The 19,632-nt window shown below is 48.5% G+C and overlaps 1 protein-coding gene across 19 annotated transcripts in view; it reads left to right on the plus strand.

Moving 5' to 3' along the window:
• The window catches only part of PLEKHA6 (pleckstrin homology domain containing A6), a 157,823-nt gene that overhangs the window by 23,461 nt on the left and 114,730 nt on the right, over positions 1 to 19,632 (plus strand). For 2 of the 19 annotated variants that reach the window (XM_057301566.1, XM_057301569.1), the window contains exon 1: positions 4,205 to 4,371. The exons of 16 other annotated variants lie outside the window; for them this stretch is intronic. In XM_057301566.1, the coding sequence (XP_057157549.1) occupies positions 4,310 to 4,371 (62 nt within the window). In that variant the 5' untranslated portion in view covers positions 4,205 to 4,309. Of the gene's footprint in view, positions 1 to 4,204; positions 4,372 to 19,632 lie in introns of those variants that run through there. One more of the 19 variants, XM_057301579.1, reaches the window with a different exon arrangement.

Consider the following 19,632-nt stretch of genomic DNA (forward strand, 5'->3'; position numbering starts at 1 on the left):
GCAGAATAAGTGATAAATGTGTTTGTTATTATTACCTTGTTGATTTGCATGAGAAACATAGATATCTGAAGACAGGTATAATCGTCTCTCTCCCTCCAAGCCCTCCCAAGTCTCCTTGTTCAAGACTAAGTGCCCCTGTTCCTCCAAAGACCCTCAAGTTCTTTCTTGAGCTTTCCTGGAGCCCCCACATGAACTGTGGCCTTACTGGCACAGAATGTGGTGAGGTGGCCACACACATGCCCAGGGCAGCCACTTCCTCCAGGAGAATCCCCTGGAATGGCACACTTGCTGGGGGCTTCTTCTGGCAGGTGCATGGCTTATAGGATACTCCACTGGAGCTGGTACTTCTGCAGCCCCTGTCCGCGCCCCTGCACAGCCATGTGCACATCCTGTCTTGATTTCTCCCTTGTCAAATCTACCCAGCATTTCTCATTCCCATGAGACCTCTTTGCACTTTCTAAAGTAGCACAAGCTTATCTGATAAACTAATTACGATCTGTATGTTAGCTCCTGCTGTGGTCATGGAGAGAAGGCTCATCTGGAATTTGAAGACATGGTTTCAAATCCTGACCCAAGTAGTATAGCCATATGATTTGTGGAAGTTACTTAATCCTTCTGAGCTTTCACTTCCTAGCCTGAGAACTGGGGTTAGTATCACTACCACCTACCTAGCTGATACCTAGGTGAGTAATGTACATGGAAGTGCTTTGTAAACTGAGAATAATCACACAAATGTCGGTTACTGAACATCATATTTCGGAAGGCAAGGCTTTAACTCAAAGACCAGATGGGTGCTGAGGTGGATTGGTGGGAATGTTTTTAGGGTAGCTGGTATTCAGGGATACTGTCAAGTCCTCCCAGGTCACCCACTTAGTCTCTGTAGAGGATTGGTCCTCACCATGTGAATTCAGGAAATAGAGCTGGAGCTGCCAGTGCTGATCTGATAAACATGCATCAGTGCTGAGGCTTCAGGGTAGCTGGTCCACCCTGGTTTCAGCTATGTCTTCCTCGGGTTAGTTGGAGCTCCACTTCTGCAGTGAGGTGGCCTAGGGCCCTCTTTAAGGAGGAGGTGAGGTCCCTCCTTAGCTCTGACATCATCGTGTCCACCCAGTCTGGCTCGTCATGATCTGAGAAGAACAGGCATCTATAATTGCAGGTGCCAATTTGCTTTTAATTAGACAAATTCTTGCAATTAGCCTCTTAAATTCTACCTAGCCTCAGGTGGTGCGGTCATTGTTCTGGTTTTGCTTGGTTCCTGGGACCACATGAGCAGCAGTGGGCTATCCAGGGACTGGATCCAGGCTATCCAGCAATCCTGCTAACCTCACTTGAAACTGGGGCTGTCTCACTGGGGAATTGAAGGGGATCGGAGCAGGGAAGAAAAACCTGCTTTGGTGGGGTGGTGCGGGTGGGAGTATGGTGATAGAGGCGTAGTGCTGAGCCCTGTTTGAATGACAAGTGAGGTCTAGAACCCAGGTTTCCTCCTCCTAACCCAATGCTTTTCCCCTTCTGAGCCTCAGTATCCTCATCTCTAAAATGGGAATAATAGTTCCCACCCTGCCCTTATCACCAAGGATCAAATGAGTTAGGTGTTGGAAGTAGGTGTGAATATAAAGCAATGCGACCTGAAAGTCCATGATCACATCAAATGTGAAAGCTCTTTAAAGTTCTCCATATGCTCCCGGTGGCCCTGGCCACTGCTTCTTGGACTCTGACCTTCTCAGTCACTTCTCTACTGTCCAGTAATTCCTGACTCCATTGTCTTCTAATCCTGCCAACTCTCCCCACAACTATGAGTGATTAGAGGGCAGTACTTAGCACATAGTAGGTGCTCAACAAATGTTGGTTGGATATATGAAGCTTTGGATGGGAGGGTTAGGCCCCAAGGAGCAGGCACAGAGAAACACTCATGAGAAAGCCTTGGGTGGGGGCAGTGGTGGGGAATTTATTCCCTGTTCTCCTCAGCCTTGCCTCTCACTCCACTGTACTTCTTCAAGGCAAGAGATGGCCTGATTTGTCTTATTTGTATCTGTGATGTTTCACGCAGAGCCAGTCACAAAATGGTTGGTAACTGCTTTTTGATTGGCTGAGTGAATGAGACAGGGTGATGTGGTAGAGACAGCATGGAATTAAGTGGTGGGTAGAACTTGGGAGCCTGGCCCTACCATTTGCTTTGGGTACATACTTACTGCATGCTCCTTATGTACCAGGCAGGTACTAGGTTGCAAAAATGAATTTTTATTTTGATTTATTTATTTTTGATATGGGGCCTCACTCTGTCCCCCAGGCTGGAATGCAGTGGCATGATCATAGCTCACTGTAGTCTCCACCTCCTAGGCTCATGCAGTCCTCCCACCTCAGCCTCCTGAGTAGCTGGGACCACAGGCATGCACCACCACACCTGGCTAATTATTTTATTTTTTGTAGAGACAGAGTCTCACTTTGTTGCCCAGGCTAGTCTTAAACTCCTGGGCTCAAGTGATCCTCCTGCCTCGGCCTCCCAAAGTATTGGGACTACAGGCGTGAGCCACTGTGCCCGGTCAAAAATAAATTTTTAAACTCACGCTCTTGTAAGGGAGCAGATGAGTGAGCAAACGACCATGCTGTATATGATACAGACATATGCTACATATGTTGGTGGCCAAAAAAGAAAAGGATAGACTCTCCTAGGAGGTTCCCCAAGGCAGAAACCTTAAGCCGGGTCTCAGCTTGGGAAAATTACTTAACCTCTCTGGGTCTCTGTTTCCTAAGCTATCCTGTTAGGAGACTGAAGTCTCCGCAGCGGCGAGGAGGAAATGAAGTAAAATAATATGAAGAAAACATGTGGCACTGGATAGTCTTTTTTTCTTTTTTCTTTTCTTTTTTTTTTTTTTTTTTGAGATAGAGTCTCGCTCTGTGGCCCAGGCTGGAGTGCAGTGGTGCGATCTTGGCTCACTGCAACCTCCGCCTCCCAGGTTCAAGCAATTCTCCTGCCTCAGCCTCCTGAGTAGCTGGGATTACAAGGCATGCACCACCATGCCGGGCTAATTTTTGTATTTTTAGTAGAGATGGGATTTCACCATGTTGGCCAGGCTGGTCTCAAATTCCTGGCCTCAAGTGATCTGTCTGCCTTGGCCTCCGGAAGTGCTGGGGTTACAGGTGTGAGCCACCACACCTGGCCTAAATAATCTTTCTTTTTGAGACAAAGTCTCACTCTGTCACCCAGGCTGGAGTGCAGTGGCGAGATCTCAGCTCACTGCAACCTCTGCCTGCCAGGTTCAAACGATTCTCTTGCCTCAGCCTCCTGAGTGGTTGGGATTACAGACATGCACCACCACGCCTGGCTAATTTTTGTATTTTTAGTAGAGATGAGTTTTTACCATGTTGGGCATGGTGAAACTTAATAACTTAATAAAAGTTAAAATGTCACCTTGAAACCAGGCCTGGGATTGGTTGGTGGGAGGAGCTTGGGGAGGGCAGGAGCTGAAGGAATTCCAGGAAGCTGGTCCCTACACAGCCTCACCCTGTCTCTGCTGGTTAGTACCTGTGCAGCCTTGAGTAAGTCCCTCACCTTCTCTAAGTCTCAGGCACTCTATCTGCGAAGTGAGGATAATATGATTGTTGTATGGCTCAATTGAGAAACTTCACACAAGTCACCTACAACATGCTAGGCACATAGTAAGTACTAGAAAATATTAGCTCTTCCTTATGATTTTTACCACCATATTTCACAGAGAGACCACATCTGCACGCTGACACACGCATGTTGCATATGTGTGGACTCCTGGATATGCTCAGGAAGGGCGGAGGGTGAGAGGGCCTGGGGTTAGGCTGAATGACAGCTGGCTGCTGCTCAGTCTGAGAAGCCTTCCTGGAGGTGAGGCGACCGGAACTCTGTAGAGAAGGTGGGAGGGGTCAGGTTCGGCTTGGGTGATGGAACTGGGGAGGACGGCTTGTGGTTCATGCCCAAGTTGGGGGAGCCTGCTTCATGGGAAACATGTCAAAGGGAAAGGTGGCCCCTGACAGCAGGAACTTAGTTATCTCAGGCACGTAGGCCACCTCCCCCCCGCCACACCCCACTCCCCCTGCCTGGGCCAGTCCTGCCAGCAGCATCCCAGCTGCTCGGTAGCCCGGCTGGTCCCCTGACCTTCCTAAGCAAGGCAGCCTGGCGGCCATGCTGGGTTGCCGTGGTAACTGGCGGTCTCCCAGCTGGGTTGCCCGGGTAACCGGTTAGCTGGCGTTCGGAGAGGAGGGTGGTGAGCTGGGGGAAGTCAGCCTCAAAAGAGGCAGAGAAGGACAAGGGCTGGACAAGGAGGAAGACAGATCCCAGATGCCCCCAGCACAGCGCTCTCCTCTCTCCCTCGTGGGACTGGGAAAGCCAGAAAAAGGCAGGTAGGAAAGAATGTTGTGCTGTTTCCGACCCTTTGTGTGTATGTTTTGCAGTGTGAGTCGTCTTGGCCCTCATGGGACGTTTAGGGGATTTGGCAGGGCGGCTCAGGAGCTAACTCTGGCAGTGATAAAACCAGGGGCCATCCAAACCAAAACGTCAGTCCTGGTCCTCCCCCCGCCCCCATCTCCCAGACAATTTTACCTCTTTGAGCTTTGATTTCTTCATCTGTAAAATGGAGAGAACTTGGACCTCTAGGGCCCATGTTTGGGAGCAGTGCCTGGCACCGTCAGCGGTGGGTTCCTTCCTCTCCTTCCATAGTGATTTTTGATTTGGTGGCTGCTTTCCAGCCTGTGAAGAGCTTGCACTAGAGGCCAACCCTGCTCTGAGCCCAGCCCTGCGGAGGGGATGGTGGTGGGATGGTTGGAATTCTTGAGAAATTAGAGACATGGCTCTTACCTCAAGGAGTTTACCAGCTCACTCTGCTGAGGGCAGAACGCAAGTTACACAGGTGGGAACATCTGCAAGAGCAAGGAAGGTTTTTTTATTTTTGTTTTTGTTTTTGAGACACGGTCTTATTCTGTCACCCATGCTGGAGTGTCCTGGTGACATCATAGCTCATTGCAGCCTTGACCTCCCTGGCTCAAGCCATCCTCCCACCTCAGCCTCTCAAGGAGCTGGGACTACACATGCTCGCCACTGTGCCCAGCTAATTTTTTTATTTTTTGGTAGAGACGGTTTCACCATGTTGTCCAGGCTGGTCTTGAACTTCTGGGCTCAAGTGAGCCATCTGCCTCAGCTTCCCAAAGTGCTGGGATTACAGACATGAACCACTGCGCCTGGCCAGAATGTTTTAAAAGGAAGACATCAAAATTTTTGACTGCAACCAGTAGAAATACATTCCAGGAGCACATGCGTGTTACCCTTACTGTAAGTGGTGCGTGTCATATTGCAGTCTTGTCTGGCCTATACATATTTATTTTTAAGGATAGTCTTCACCCTTCAACTTGCTTTCACACTCACAGATGAGTCACTTCTTTCAGTGAAACACTGAGACAGCATGCGCACTAAGGCTCTTCAGGTATGTATAGGCCCTCCCCCACTGCTCTCACCTTCCGGGTGCCATCACCTGGGGGATCCTCGCCACTCTGATCTATGAAGTCAACGAGACTGAGAAGTCTCATGACTTGCCTAGGGCCAGAAGCAGCAAGTCCTGGAGCCAAGGCTCGAGCTGGGTCTCTGTTGCTCAGGTCCACAGCCCACCCTAACACCTGCTGAATCTGCTGCCCAGTTTTATTCCTGCTGTGAGGAGAACTCAAGGATTCTTTTTTTTTTTGAGATGGAGTCCTGCTCTGTTGCCCAGGCTGGAGCGCAGTGGCGTGATCTTGGCTCACTGCAACCTCTAGCTCCTGGGTTCAAGTGATTCTCCTGCCTCAGCCTCCCAAGTAGCTGGGATTACAGGCACACACCACCATGCCCAGCTAATTTTTTTGTACTTTTAGTAGAGACGGGGTTTCGCCATATTGGCCAGGCTGGTTTCGAACTCCTGACCTCAAGTGATCCGCCCGCCTCGGCCTCCCAAAGTGCTGGGATTATAGGCATGAGCCACCGCACCCGGCCAGGAACTCAAGGATTCTTATAGGGAGAGAAAGAGAGATCTCAAGATCCAAACAGATCCCAGGTGTCTGTCCTGGCCGCCTTAAAATTGAGGGCCTGGAGCCAGGCCCGGAACTCAGGCTCCTCTTGTCTGCTGTCTCGGGGACTGCAGAGGCTGGGACTGAGGAGAGCTGTGAAAAGAGAAGGCCAAGCTTGAAGCAGTCTGGGTGTTCCCTCCGTGTCTGAGGGGAGTCAGCCGGGAAGGATGGGTGGGGCTAGCTGCGTGGGCTGAAGCTAACCCCTCCCGACAAGCTGTTCTGGTTGCCAAGCAACTGGACCTCACTGTGAGGGCAGACTTGGTGTCAGGGGCCCAGGCCATGCCTAGAGGCCTCAGGCTTCTGGGAGGTTTTTTTGACAGGAAAGCCTTAAACCAGTCCCCAGAGAAGCCCGTTTCTCATTGTCTATCTCCCATCTGACAATGGAGATGACAGTCAGCAGGATGTCTGCCAAGTGTGGCCTTGAGCACAGGCTAAGGTCAGCAGGGTGGGGGAGACGGCGGGGGGGGGGGGGTTGGCACCTGGTGGCTGAGTTGGGAGTGCCTGAAGCAAGAGGGGCGTGAGTGGCTGTGGAATACCCAGGCCGAATGCTGACCCTATAAATATTTATTGTGATAAAATAAAGATAAGGCCTGGAATGAGAAGCAGGAGCGAATGAAGGAATCCACACTGCTTGGTTCCATTTTCAGCCATGCTGTGTGAATTTAGCCTGTGTGTCCATCTCTCAGGACCGGGTTGGTTTGTGTGGGGTTCACTAGCTGGTACTGTTCTTTCCCTTCCCACATGGACTTTGCTCTTTGCAAACAGAAGAACGGGCAAGGCATTTATGGCTGGGAGACATTTCCTTGCTGTTTGGGCGTATTCTCTTTTCAGCTTCAAGCTGCCCAACCTGCCCTGTGTTGAAGGGAGGGCTGAGGGGTGGCTGATGGCTGAATTAGGGCCCATGGCTTGGGAAGAAGGTTGCAGAGGGTCAAGAAGCTTCAGCTCTAGCTGTGTCCTGGTCTCTCTAGGTTTCTTGTTAATTTACTCAGCACCCACTGCTTTAAGCAGCATTTCCAACTGTAAAAATGAGAGCAGTCAGAAGGTATCTTGTCCAGGCTCTTGATTTGGTATTTACGGCTCTTGGTGCCTCTGTAACATGTGGTGTTACAGGCCAGGGTGGTGGGTGTGTGCGACTAGGAATTCCGCTGAAATTCAAGTGGGATGTACGTTTCTAGCTCCAGCTGGGTGAGTAGAGGCTGGGGAGATGGTGGGTTTCTGATAAGGAGAATCGGTACTTCACGATGGTACCAGCTGGCAAGGAGAGCATGCCCAGTGCTTCAAGAAGAGCTGATTTACACTGTGAAATTGGATGAGCATCTTTCTTGTAGGAACCCCTAATCTCTGCATCCATATACTCTGCCATCTACCCACTCAATATACTCTATTCTCCCAGCTTGTCCAGGGTGACCTTTTGTTGCGGGAAGTCAGGGACCCAAAATGGAGGGACCGACTGAAGCCATGGCAGAAGAACGTGGTTTGCGAAGATTTCATGGACATTTATTAGTTCCCCAAATTAATACTTTTATAATTTCTTATGCCTGTCTTTACTGCAATCTCTAAACATAAATTGTGAAGATTTCATGGATACTTATCGCTTCCCCAATCAATACCCTTGTGATTTCCTATGCCTGTCTTTACTTTAATCTCTTAATCCTGTCGTCTGGTAAACCGAGGAGGATGTATGTCGCCTCAGGACCCTGTGATAATTGCGTTAACTGCACAAATTGTAGAGCATGTGTGTTTAAACAATATGAAATCTGGGTACCTTGAAAAAAGAACAGGATAACAGCGATGTTTAGGGAACAAGAGAGATCACCTTAAACTCTGACCGCCCGTGAGCCAGGCAGAACAGAGCCATATGTCTCTTCTTTCAAAAGCAAATGGGAGCCTTTTGGCCATAACCGCCATCTTCCAGTAATTTGCCAAAATGACGAATACAAAGGGAAAGAGGAGAGGCACCCGATGTATGTTCTCTAGGCCTTTTAGAAAACATGGAGTTGTTCCTTTGGCCACGTATATGCGAGTCTATAAGAAAGGTGATATTGTAGACATCAAGGGAATGGGTACTGTTCAAAAAGGAACGCCCCACATGCATTACCATGGCAAAACTGGAAGAGTCTACAGTGTTACCCAGCATGCTGTTGGCATTGTTGTAAACAAACAAGTTAAAGGCAAGATTCTTGCCAAGAGAATTAATGTGCGTATTGAGCACATTAAGCACTCTAAGAGCCGAGATAGCTTCCTGAAACGTGTGAAGGAAAATGATCAGAAAAAGAAAGAAGCCAAAGAGAAAGTTACCTGGATTCAACTAAAGCGCCAGCCTGCTCCACCCAGAGAAGCACACTTTGTGAGAACCAATGGGAAGGAGCCTGAGCTGCTGGAACCTATTCCCTAAGAATTCATGGCATAATAGGTGTTAAAAAAAAAAAAAAGTTAACGACCTCTGGGCTGTAAAAAAAAAAAAAAAAAAAGCAAATGGGAGAAATATCGCTGAATTCTTTTTCTCAGCAAGGAACATCCCTGGGAAAGAGAATACAAAGAGTCTGTTTCTGAGGTGATGGGTCACTTACCCATGGCCACATTGGGAAGTGAGGGAGGAATCAGAATTAGAATTTATGGATGTTTCCATGTTTCCTGCTGAGCCATCTTCTTGCCCCTCGTGTGACCCAACTGTGAGTGTGGGTGTGTATTAACCAGTAAGAGAAATAGAGGTGTGGGGGATGTGGTTATTTATTTGACTCCACTTTGTCATGGCTTCCCCTGTGGTCATGGCTCATTTGTGGTGGCTCAGAGCTGCCCAGCTGGCCACCCCTCCTCAGGTGCCCAGACCCGTGTTCTGGAAGAGGCAGGTGGTAGATGCTGCCTCCTCTAGGGGGGTGAGAGTGAGAGTGTTTGCTGCTCTCATGTTCCCATGCATACAGAGAGGGCCTGTCAGCTGCTCTAGGTATAATCGAGGGGGCTGTCAGACAGTGCAGAAATCTAGTCACAAAGCAGCTGAGGCAGGGCTTAGAGGCAGAGCTAGGGTGGAGGGAGAATCAGAGACCACACCCAGTGCCAGTAGTCTTCCTTGCTCCCTGCTGCCCACTTGTGATTGAGGAGGGGGCTATCCAATGGGGCAGCAGCTCCTCTAGGAGCCATAGCTTCCCTTTGCAGAACAGGCCTTCTCTGAATCCAGAAACCAAGTGTCCCCACTTAAAGCCAGCTAACTACCTGGTGGTGGCTAGCAGGGTGAGCTTCGCTCATTCTCTTCTTTTCTCTGTACTCCTCTCCACACCTTTCTGCTCTTCCTTGCTATCCCTGTAACAGGGGTCACTTTTCTTGTGTGTGTTCAGATGTGAGTGTGGAGAGCGACTGGGAAGTTGGGTGAGCTGATTTTCCCCAGGGCTTCTGGTCTCTTACCATTAAGGTCAAGTGACTCAGCAGAGAAAGGAGGGTTTGCTCCAGTGGCTTTGCTGGGGGGACCCTGCTCTGGGGTCAGGGGGAGCAGAACATAGTGTGGGGGAAGAGGGGACAGGAGGAGTCATTGTTGGCCCTGCTGTTCTTTTCAGGGAAATGCTTGAGTGCCTCCTCCACCAGCTCTCTAGTACTTGTGCTGTGGGTGAGGCTGAACCCAGGTCACAGTGCACGTGGGCACTGGGGGAGGGTAACGGGGAGATCCTGTGACATCTGCCTCATGGTGGCACCCAGACCTGAGGGGGGCGGGAAGAAGAGAACCTGAGACCTCTGGAAGAGTGGCACAGCAGAGATGGGGAGTGTGGAGAGGGTTCTCAGTGGAAAGAAACCTCGAAGGGAGTGGGGCCAGGGGGCTGAGCAAAGAAGCCTGGGTTGGCAGGCATAGGGGAAGCTCAGGCACCTTCTGATGGGCTGTGTGTGGTCAAGCTGTCCTGGCCTCCTTGTTAGGAAAGTCTGCAGGGAGGGGGTAGAGTGGTAAGCATGGAGACAGAGAGTGTCTAGACCTCAGGAAGGACTTTTTTGTATCAAAATAGGAAGCATCCCAATCGGGCCCAGTGTCTTCCAGATTTGGTGTTGTCAGAACCAAGGCCAAAGTCATCAACACTTATACTTATTAAGTTATATTTTTAAAAGTGTCCTTTAATTGGCTGAATCAGCCAGTTGGAAATACAAGTTGTTCTGAAATATTCCATCCACATATGTCTTTCTCGTCGATAAATGTGTATCTCCCCACAGCAATTAACACAATATCTTGAAAGAGTTGGTGCTGGGTAAGTCGCTTTCCCCACCTTCTCCAGGCATTATGCTTGGGGCAGGGGTGACATACAGGGAATGAGGTGCGGGAACTCCGGTTATGATGGAACTCTCACACCCACATTTTTTCCTGGGCTAGATTTCAGCTTGTTTCTCCACCTTCTGGCTCAGAGCCAGGATCCCTGCTTCCCAGTCACTGGCTGAAGGATTGGCAGGATGGGGCTGGATCACATCTCGTCTGTCCTTTTCTGCTTTCCTCCTTGGAGATGTTGCTTTGTCACTCACTTCTGGGGCACCCTGATAATATGGATGAGGTACTGGTCTGCAGTATAATTAATTTGGGTTAGAAAACACTGAACCTCTTTTATACTTTTTATAATTGACTCTATATATTTTTAAATGTTTCTTTTTTTTTTTTTTTTTTTTTTGAGATGGAGTCTCACTGTGTCACCCAGGCTGGAATGCAGTGGCACAATCTCGGCTGACTGCAACCTCTGCCTCCCGGGTTCAAGCAATTCTCCTGCCTCAGCCTCTGGAGCAGCTGGGATTACAGGTGTGCTCCACCACGTCCAGCTTATTTTTGTATTTTTAGTAGAGACGGGGTTTCACCATGTTGGCCAGGCTAGTCTTCAACTCCTGAGCTCAAAGGATCCACCTGCCTAGGCCTCCCAAAGTGCTAGGATTACAGGCGTGAGCCACCAAGCCTGGCCTTAAATGTTTGTTTTTGAGAAGGAGCGGGCTGTTTTCAGCCGGCTTAGAGGAGTTTATCACTTCCACAAGAACCTCAGGAGAGAACAGGTCAGGGAAGAGCGAGATGTCAGCAGCAACAGCTCATTTACATATTTTCTGCAACTCTTCCCTTGGCTCAAATTGCAGGCATCCTGGCCAAGTTTCTTTATTTTTTCGAGATAGGGTCTTGCTGCGTTGCCCAGGCTGGTCTCAAACTCCTGGGCTTAAGCTATCCTCCTGCCTCAGCCTCCTGAGTAGCTGGGATTATAGGCACGCACCACTGAGCCTGGCTCTGGCCAAGTTTTAGTCTGGGCATTACTGTCACTTTCTCTCCATCACACACACCAAAATCAGGGGCAAGTCTGGGCTTAATGTAGCTCATTATAGACGCTGTGCTCCTGGTGTCAGAGTCTATTTTTCCAGATGGAATGACCAGGATGGGGGAGGGACTGAGAATCTCAGCCTTGAAAGTAATCTTTCACTTGGTCAGCTTTTCTCCCATATAGCAGGTGCCTTTCTAGTATCTCAGGCACATGGTCAGGCCAGCCACTGCTTGAAAGCCCCCAGTGACTAGGAGCACTGCCCTGTGAAGTAGCTTTTTCTATTGTTATGGACAGTTTCAACTTGTATCATTCCTTAATGTTGAGCTTAAGTTTCCTTCTAACTTCCCCACGGTGGTACCAGTTCAACATCCTGGCCATCCTTTTCTGGGCTCAATTGTTTATCATTGTTTCAAGAGTCAGGCAAGTATGGGGAGAGCGTATAACCCAGTGGGGAAGATACAGGGTCTGTCATATGCCTGCCTGGGTTTGCACTTGGCTTCCCACTCACCAGCTGTGTGACCCCGGTTATAATCCTTAACCTCTCTGAGCCTTGGTTTAGTCATCTGTAAAATGTGAGTGATGATGGTACTTACCTCATAGAGTTGTTGAGAGGGTTAAATACATTAATACATGTAGAAAGCTTGGAACAGTGCCTGGCAACCAAAGGCAATTCAGTACATGGTAGCTTTTAATCTCTCTTGAAATAAATTGTCTGGAATTGAACACAATACTCTAGACATGGTCTGTTCCATGGGACCCTGATGCCCTCCAACTTGATGATATATTTCTATTATGTCAGACTAAATTTGCAAATCACTGGTGTTTAAATTGAGCTCATTGTACTGAAGCCCTCAGGTTATTTTCCCACGGACAGCTGTCAGGCTTAGATCTCCCCTTTGCTGCATAAAAGATGTGATCTGAGTTAGAGGGAAGGTCAGGGTCAAGGGGAGCCCAAAGCCTCCCCTCACATTGGTTCCAAACACACGTGAACTCTCATTGATGCAGTCGCGTCCTTTTTATAATGCTGTTCTGCGATCTGGAGTTCTATTTGGAAATTCTCTTGACCCACACTGGGCTAAAATAAAATTCCCTCCCCATGGGTCTTTTCTTTCTTTCAGTGGGTCTCTTTTATTCTTCTTTGCTCATTCATTGCATTTGCTTATCAGGTGAGCTGAGCACTTACTGTTGGGAACTTCCTTACCTCCAACTCTAGCTCCTCTACTTCTCCAAGTTCCCAGGCTATAGGGGAAAAGACACAGGTGCCCACAGCATAATCAGAGTGACTGTTTTCACAGACAAACTTCTGGGGCTCTCTAAATCCTTGCTCTTCATGGTCCACTAGCATCTGTATTATCAGGGAGCTTGCTGGAAATGCAGAATCTCAGGCCTCACCCCAACATGCTGAATCAGAATCTATGTTTTAACAAGGCCCTCCAGGTGATTCATATGCACATTAAAAGCGGAGAAGCCTTGCTCTAAGTTATTCAATGTGGAGTAGGAATGCGGAAAGCAAGAAGCCTATCTTTCAAGGCCTTGATATTAGTCCTACTGACCAGGTTCCTGGGGACATAAAGCTATTTCTGTACTATTTGATCACAAGCTATTTCTTGGAATGCTCATAATAAAGGTTTGTTTGTTTGTTTGTTTGTTTTTGCTATGTTGCCCAGGCTGGTCTTGAACTCCTAGAACAATTCTCCCGCCTCAGCCTCCTGAATAGCTGGGACTACAAGCGTGCACCACTGTGCTCAGCTCATAATGTTTTTATAAAATACTCATTTTCTTTTCTTTTTTGAGACAGAGTTTCATTCTGTTGCCCAGGAGGGAGTGCAGTGGCGCAATCTCGGCTCACTGCAACCTCTGCCTCCCAGGCTCAAGCGATCCTCCTGCCTCAGCCTCCCGAGTAGCTGGGATGACAGGCATGTGCCACCACACACGGTTAACTTTTGTATTTTTAATAGAGACGGGGTTTCACCATGTTGGCCAGCCTGCTCTTGATTCCTGACATCAAATGATCTGCCCGCCTCAGCCTTTCAAAATGCTGGGATTACAAGCATGAGCCACCGCACCTGGCCACTCATGCATTTAAAAAAATATAGATTGTACTTATGTTTTCCCCATTTTATTAGTAACATACTCTTGAGCTCATGTATTTCAAACCACTGGATGTGTACAGTTGGAATCTTAAAGTTTAAATGTTTGGTTTTATGTTTCTGATCTACTTTTTTTGGTTAATATTAGGCTATGATTCCAGTATACGGAATCCTCATTCTGCCATCACTGTGTTAGTCATCCCTCCCAGCTTTGTCAGTAGCAAATCTGATAACCATGCCTTCTAAGTCTTTATGCAAATCATGGATGAAAATGTAGACCACAGCAGGATCAAGAACAGATCCCTGTGGTGCACCCTTAGAAGCTCATTCATTTATTTAGCCAGCAATGTTGACTTCCAGAGCTCTATCCCTGCAATCAGATGAACTGGTTATAGCTCCTCCCCTGTTCCCTGCTGACCTTTGGCAAGGTATTACTACACCAGACTCCCAGTTCTTTATCTGTAGCCAAGGAAGTTGGAGTAGTCACCAGCATCCTCTGGGGGGTGCTTTAAAGAAATGCATGTTCCTGGGCCCCTACCCTTTCCCCCACAGATCCTGGTTCAGTTGGTCTCTGGTGGGTACCCAACACCAGTATTTTGAAAAAGCCCTCAAAGCAGAGAGCAAAAAGTTCTCTGGGTAATTCTAGTGCGAAGCCAGGATTGAGAACCACTGGGCCAGATAATCTCTAACAACCATGATCTGCCTTCCTGATCCAAGAGGATTCCTGGGGGCCTGGTACACATCTTCTGGGGCTTCTTGTCCTATGGCCTGAGCCCTGCTGGCTGCAGACCACGGTAGGAGAGGGGGCCTAGCTGGCTGGTAGAGCACCGTGGCCAGGCACCGGGTGTGCTGTACAGGACTATAAAGCACCCTGGTCTTCCCCACATCCCTGGGAGAAGAGTTGGGATGCCTCCTATCAGCTGCTCGCTCTCCTGCCCATCTTCTCTGGACAAAAGAATCATCTCTGACTTCTCTGAAGTTAGCTCCTTCTCTGTGTTTCTGAGTTTGCTGCTTAACAAAAATAGCCAAAGGCCAGTGTAAGTCTGTTTCGGGGATCAGCACCCTGTCTGATTCCTCTCTTTGTCTTCTGTTTCTTTCCTCCCATAACTCTGGAGGCAACAGCACCTCTGAGGCCTTCTCTTGCATCTCTTTCTCTCTATAGACTCCCACAGGCTGAGGACTGCACCATTCCAGAGCCATAGCAGCTCCCAGGAATGTTGCTGGCCAACGCATGAACACAAAAAGACCTCTCTGACATGGCCCTGGGGGTCAGGGTACCTACTTGCCCAGCTTGGCTCATTTGAGGCAAGACCAGCTTCTACCTTGGGGCTCAGGTTGTTGCTTTGAGCATCGCTTGCCTGGTTCTGGGATATGAGTGTGTCCAGGATGTGTGGTCTCATCTTCTCCCTGCCTCTCCGCAGTTGTGCTGGTACGGGAGTGTCTCTGCAGTGGGCCTGTTAATTGGTGCTTCAGCTGGCTGATTGACTCTAATGCGGGTGAACATTTATTTACCCCAGCAGCCGCCTCTCAGACAGCCGTTAATTGCAGGCACGAGAGAGACAATAATTACGGGATAATGGGTGGCTTTTGTGTGAGTCCTTCTCTTTGCACTGTGTCAGCAAACACAGAGGGTTTGTTTTCTAACATTCAGCTACCCTGCTGGGGAATAACACACCCCCCTCCCACTCACTCCATCCCTGTCATCCAGTCCACCCTTCCCTTTCCCTGTCCTGGGTGACAGAACATGTTCCAATTTTCCAAAATATTGTCTCCTTCCAATTCTCATGCGGTCATGACCCCATTTTTTTGATTTGTGAGGTCTAACTTGTACTTTTAAAAAAGTAATGCTTAATTAACTTTGCCTAAAAATGGGTAAGCAAATGTTAAACGATATGCCTATTCCATGTGCCTCCTGATCTTTGTTAATATAGTTTATATAGTTGTAATTAGTTTATACAGTTAATATAGTTTATATAGTTGTAATCCTGTGTTTATATAGTTGTAATTGATGTGTAGCTAGTGTCTTGTGTCATGAATTTCTTTTTTGTTTAATATTATTTTATACAAACACTCCCAGGTATGATAATGATCTATAAATTTGTCATTTTAAATAGCTATAAGTAATTCTGTCATGTTGCTCCATTACTGGATTGCTTTTCTCTTATTACTGAGAATTTGGGTTGTTTCCAATTTGTTGCTATTATGAATAGCTCTGCTATAAATGTCTTTACATGTACTGATTTTCCCCCTAGTTATTTCCCTGGGGGTTCATTGAATTATGAAGTTATATTGATCTGGGATCCTGTTGGGAAGAATGGAGGGGCTTGGGGAGCTGGAGGCTACTGGGAAAGTTTAACTGATTCCCTCCTCTCCCTCTCCCAGCACACAATTCCTCTTCTTCTCACCTCTTTTCACATCCATTTTGAGTATGATCCTTGCCCCAATTTCCCTAGTAACAGCCCAGGTTGGTGAGATGGAGACTTAGTGTTCCGGTTATGTATTGCCGCATAGCAGGCCACCCAAAATGTAGTGGCTGAGAACAAGGGCTGATGCCTGTCTCTCAGGGTTCTCTAGGTTGACTGGGCTCGGGGAGGGGTAGCCCTTGCTTGGGTCATTTCCGGCCGTGGCCATCCTCTGAAGGCTCGACTGGCTGGGCTGCCAGGGAGGCTCCTCACATGTCTGGCAAAGGATGCCAGCTGTCATCGGGGAGCTCAGCGGGGCCTGTCAACCTGAGCACCACAAGTGGCCTCTCCACGTGGCTTGGACTTCCCTCAGTGAGGCGGTTGGTTCTAAAACAGAATGTCTCAAGAGAGCGTTCCAGGAGACCCAAGTGGAAACTGCAAGACTTCTTATGCCCTAGCCTCAGGAGTCACACAGAGTCATGTCCGTTACATGCTGCTGGTCCAACTGAGCCTGCCCGGATGCGCGGGGTGGGGAATTGACTCCACTTCCCAATGGGAGGGAACAGCAAAGAATCTGCAGACCTTTTTGGTCTTCCACTCTTGAAGACTGAAAGCATGTATTGGTTAGTAGCCTATGCATCCTACCGGGGTCTGCCTTAGGAGAGGCCATGCGAGAGTCCCTCTCCCCATCCCCTTCATTTCCACAGAAGCAGTCTGCTCCTGTCTTACTTCCATTTACCAAAATCCTGCCCGTTTTCAGAAGTCATCTGATCTCTCAGCCTTCCCTGGTTGCCCACAGGAACCACAAGTCTCCCTGTCTTTATCTGCCTTTGTCTCACATGGCTCTTCTCACAGTTGTTTATGGGCTTGGCTTGCTAGGTTGTAAACTCTTGGAAGGCAAAGACTCTGTCATGTTCTTCTTGTTAATCTCAACACCCCACCCTAAAGACCTAGTAAAGTTCCTGGCATAGAAAAGGGCTTCCATAAATTCCATCTGCTTTCCCCTTTTTCACACATTTGAGACTGCACTTCCTGTTGAACTAATGAGTTCTTGTGAACTAATGACCTTAATGGAGCGGGGGATGGTGGGAAGAGAACAAGCACTTGCCACACACTTTGTATGTGCACTTAACAGAGCAGGCTAGGAGCTTTACATATATTCTTTCACATATGTAAAAGAATTCTTTTACATTCTTTTACATATGTGGCAGCCACTGGGAAGGGACTTCCTTGGTAGAGCTGGAAAGTAAGTAGCAGCATTCCTATTTTATAGAGGATGGAGTTGAGGTTTGGAAATGTTAGGTAACATGTGCACAGTGACATAGTTGGGTCACCTAGTTAGAAAGTCATGGAGCCATAATTCAAATCTAGGTCTTCGGGAATTTAAGGCACACATTCCCTTCTGTAGGCTTAACCTCTTGGAACCTCAGTTTCCTCATCTGTAAATGGAGAGAAGAATACTTCATAGGGTTGTTTGGATGAAAAGAAATAAGACTGTAAGCCATCCAGGGCTGCACTTGGCATTGAGTGGGCATTCATTCCCTATTGCCTGTCATGCCATGGCTTCTTGTTCTCAAGGCTTTGACAAGCACTTTACCCACCTGGCATGCTTTATGGCTGGCAACGTAGTTGACGGGTTTGCCCTCCTCATCTTTGGGTGTGTGCGTTGTTCACCAGCATACATATGACTACTGTGGTACGTGCCTCCCAATTGCTCCTCCCCTTCCACTGGAGCACAAGTGAGTCATTTTCCCTGGATTCCCCCCCAAGTGAGAGACCGCCATCTTCTTTCTAACACAGTGCAGACAGCCAGGTCTCCAGTCACCCCAGAGGCTTCTCCTAGAGCAGCTGGGGTGAGGGATTCCACCCTTCCACATTAATTGCTTTTGTTTGCTCCTTTAAAATTAATTCCAATGAGAGCTCATTAATTCTTTCTTTTTCCTCATCTCATGCTCACTTGTTGTCTTCACTACTCAGTTCTGTTTTCCATTTTTTGGTCTCGCTCTGTCTCAGAGCATGTAGGAGCCCCATTCAGAATGATTCTGCAATGGTGACATCTCGCCGGGTGAGTTAGGATGTAGGCTAGTAAGGAGGTAGCAGCTACTGGAAAGGGGCTTGCTTGGTAGAGCTGGGGAGAGCTATAATTTATGTCTTTTGCTTCCTGATTCCCTTCCTTCTTATTCCTTTGGCTCTGGTCTCCTCATTCTCTGGCCTGAAGCATTGCCTGGGAAGGGAGGAGCTGGCTGGTTTAGGCGTCCACTAGTCTGGTCTGATCTGTCCCTTCATTCCCCAACTCAGTTTCATCTCCAACTCCCCTGCCTGGCCATTGATATATGGCATAGAGTTGCCAGAATCACAGAAGGCAGAGGAGATTGGATTCTTTCTCTTAACTCTTCTCATACCCTTCCCTCCAAGGGTTCAAACTGAAAAGTCTGGGAGTCCAGAAAGAGATGAGATTTTAAAAGCTCTTTCCTCCCTGCCTTCAGGCTCTTCTTTCTTTCCAGTGCTAGTCCTTTGGAGGAGCAGCAGGGCTCAGGGGCAGGCAAAATGGAAGCCTTCCCAGCAAACTGCCCTGCCAGAGCCTTGGAGGAGGCCTCTTTAGACCTGGCTTTCTTTATTGTTCTGGTACAGCCCTAGCAGGGGACTTGTCACAGGCAGTTGCTAGCTTTTGTGATTCTGTTCCAGTCATTGACCTGGATGCCTGGAGTTTGACAAATCTTCAAGTAAGGAAAAGCATTTCCTGCATCCATGTGAATTTGCAAATATATGTCTTTTGTGCTTACAAGCCCATGGGAGGGTAAGGCAGGGAGGAGGAGGGCAGAATGCAAGCTGGGCAGTATGCAAGTTGGCCTAGTGCATGATCTAAGTATTTTCCCCAGTGTATGTATGTGCGTGCACACACACACACACACACGCTCACACACCTCTTTCAGGAGGTCTGCCCTGATGGCCTCAGCTAGAACTAACCTCTCCTTCCGCTGAATTCCTGTGGCACCAGTGACTTGTATCACTCACAGCAAATCTATGCTTTCAGTTGTACAGTGGTAGCAGAAGATCGTATTGGATAAATAAGTTGGGGCTGGATTGTAAAAGACCTTGCATTTCAAGCCTCCATCCTGCAGACAGTAGAGAAGCACTGCAGGTTTGTGAGCCAGGGCATGATTGGATTGTCACTTGCGGGGAGCAGGGAGACCAGACCAGAGGTGGAGGCACCCTGTCATCTCAAGGGCAACAGGATTGGGGATGACTTGGTGCAGGTGGGTTGCTGGACCAGTTTAATCTGCAGTCTGAAGGCAGTGTCATGGACAGGGAAGATTGGTTGGTGATGAGGGTTTAGGATGCCGCACTGAGAGCTGTTTTGGGGGCTCAGTGGGTGTGGTTGGGGACCTGTGTCTTAGGGTAGAGTTGGTGACTGGAGACAGAAGAAGACCAGATGGAATTAGGTACAGGACCCTTACAAAGCCCTTCTTGACACTAGAGAAGTTTACACTGGGCCACCCCCTTATGTAGGGGCATGTGCCCTGGAACACTTTAGAGGCTTCTCTTAAAGGTGACATGGCAGAATTATTTGCTGGCTATCAAAGTTATTGAGATGAGGTGACAGGGGCTGTGGCAGAGCCGAAGCTATGGGGTCTGGGTCCAAAGACAGGTACAGATGTGCCCTGCCCATGCCACATGGACACTGTCATCCCCCACAGCCCAGCTCAGAGCAGCTGGCCCTTTCACTCCCCCGGGGCTCAGCATTTACTGCCCAGACAGAAAAGGGGAGGGAATGACATGACTCCTTGTCTGTCTGCTTTCTCCCAAGGTCACCTTTGTCTC

The sequence above is a fragment of the Pan paniscus genome, chromosome 1 (genome assembly GCF_029289425.2).
Source record: "Pan paniscus chromosome 1, NHGRI_mPanPan1-v2.0_pri, whole genome shotgun sequence".
NCBI lineage: Eukaryota > Metazoa > Chordata > Mammalia > Primates > Hominidae > Pan > Pan paniscus.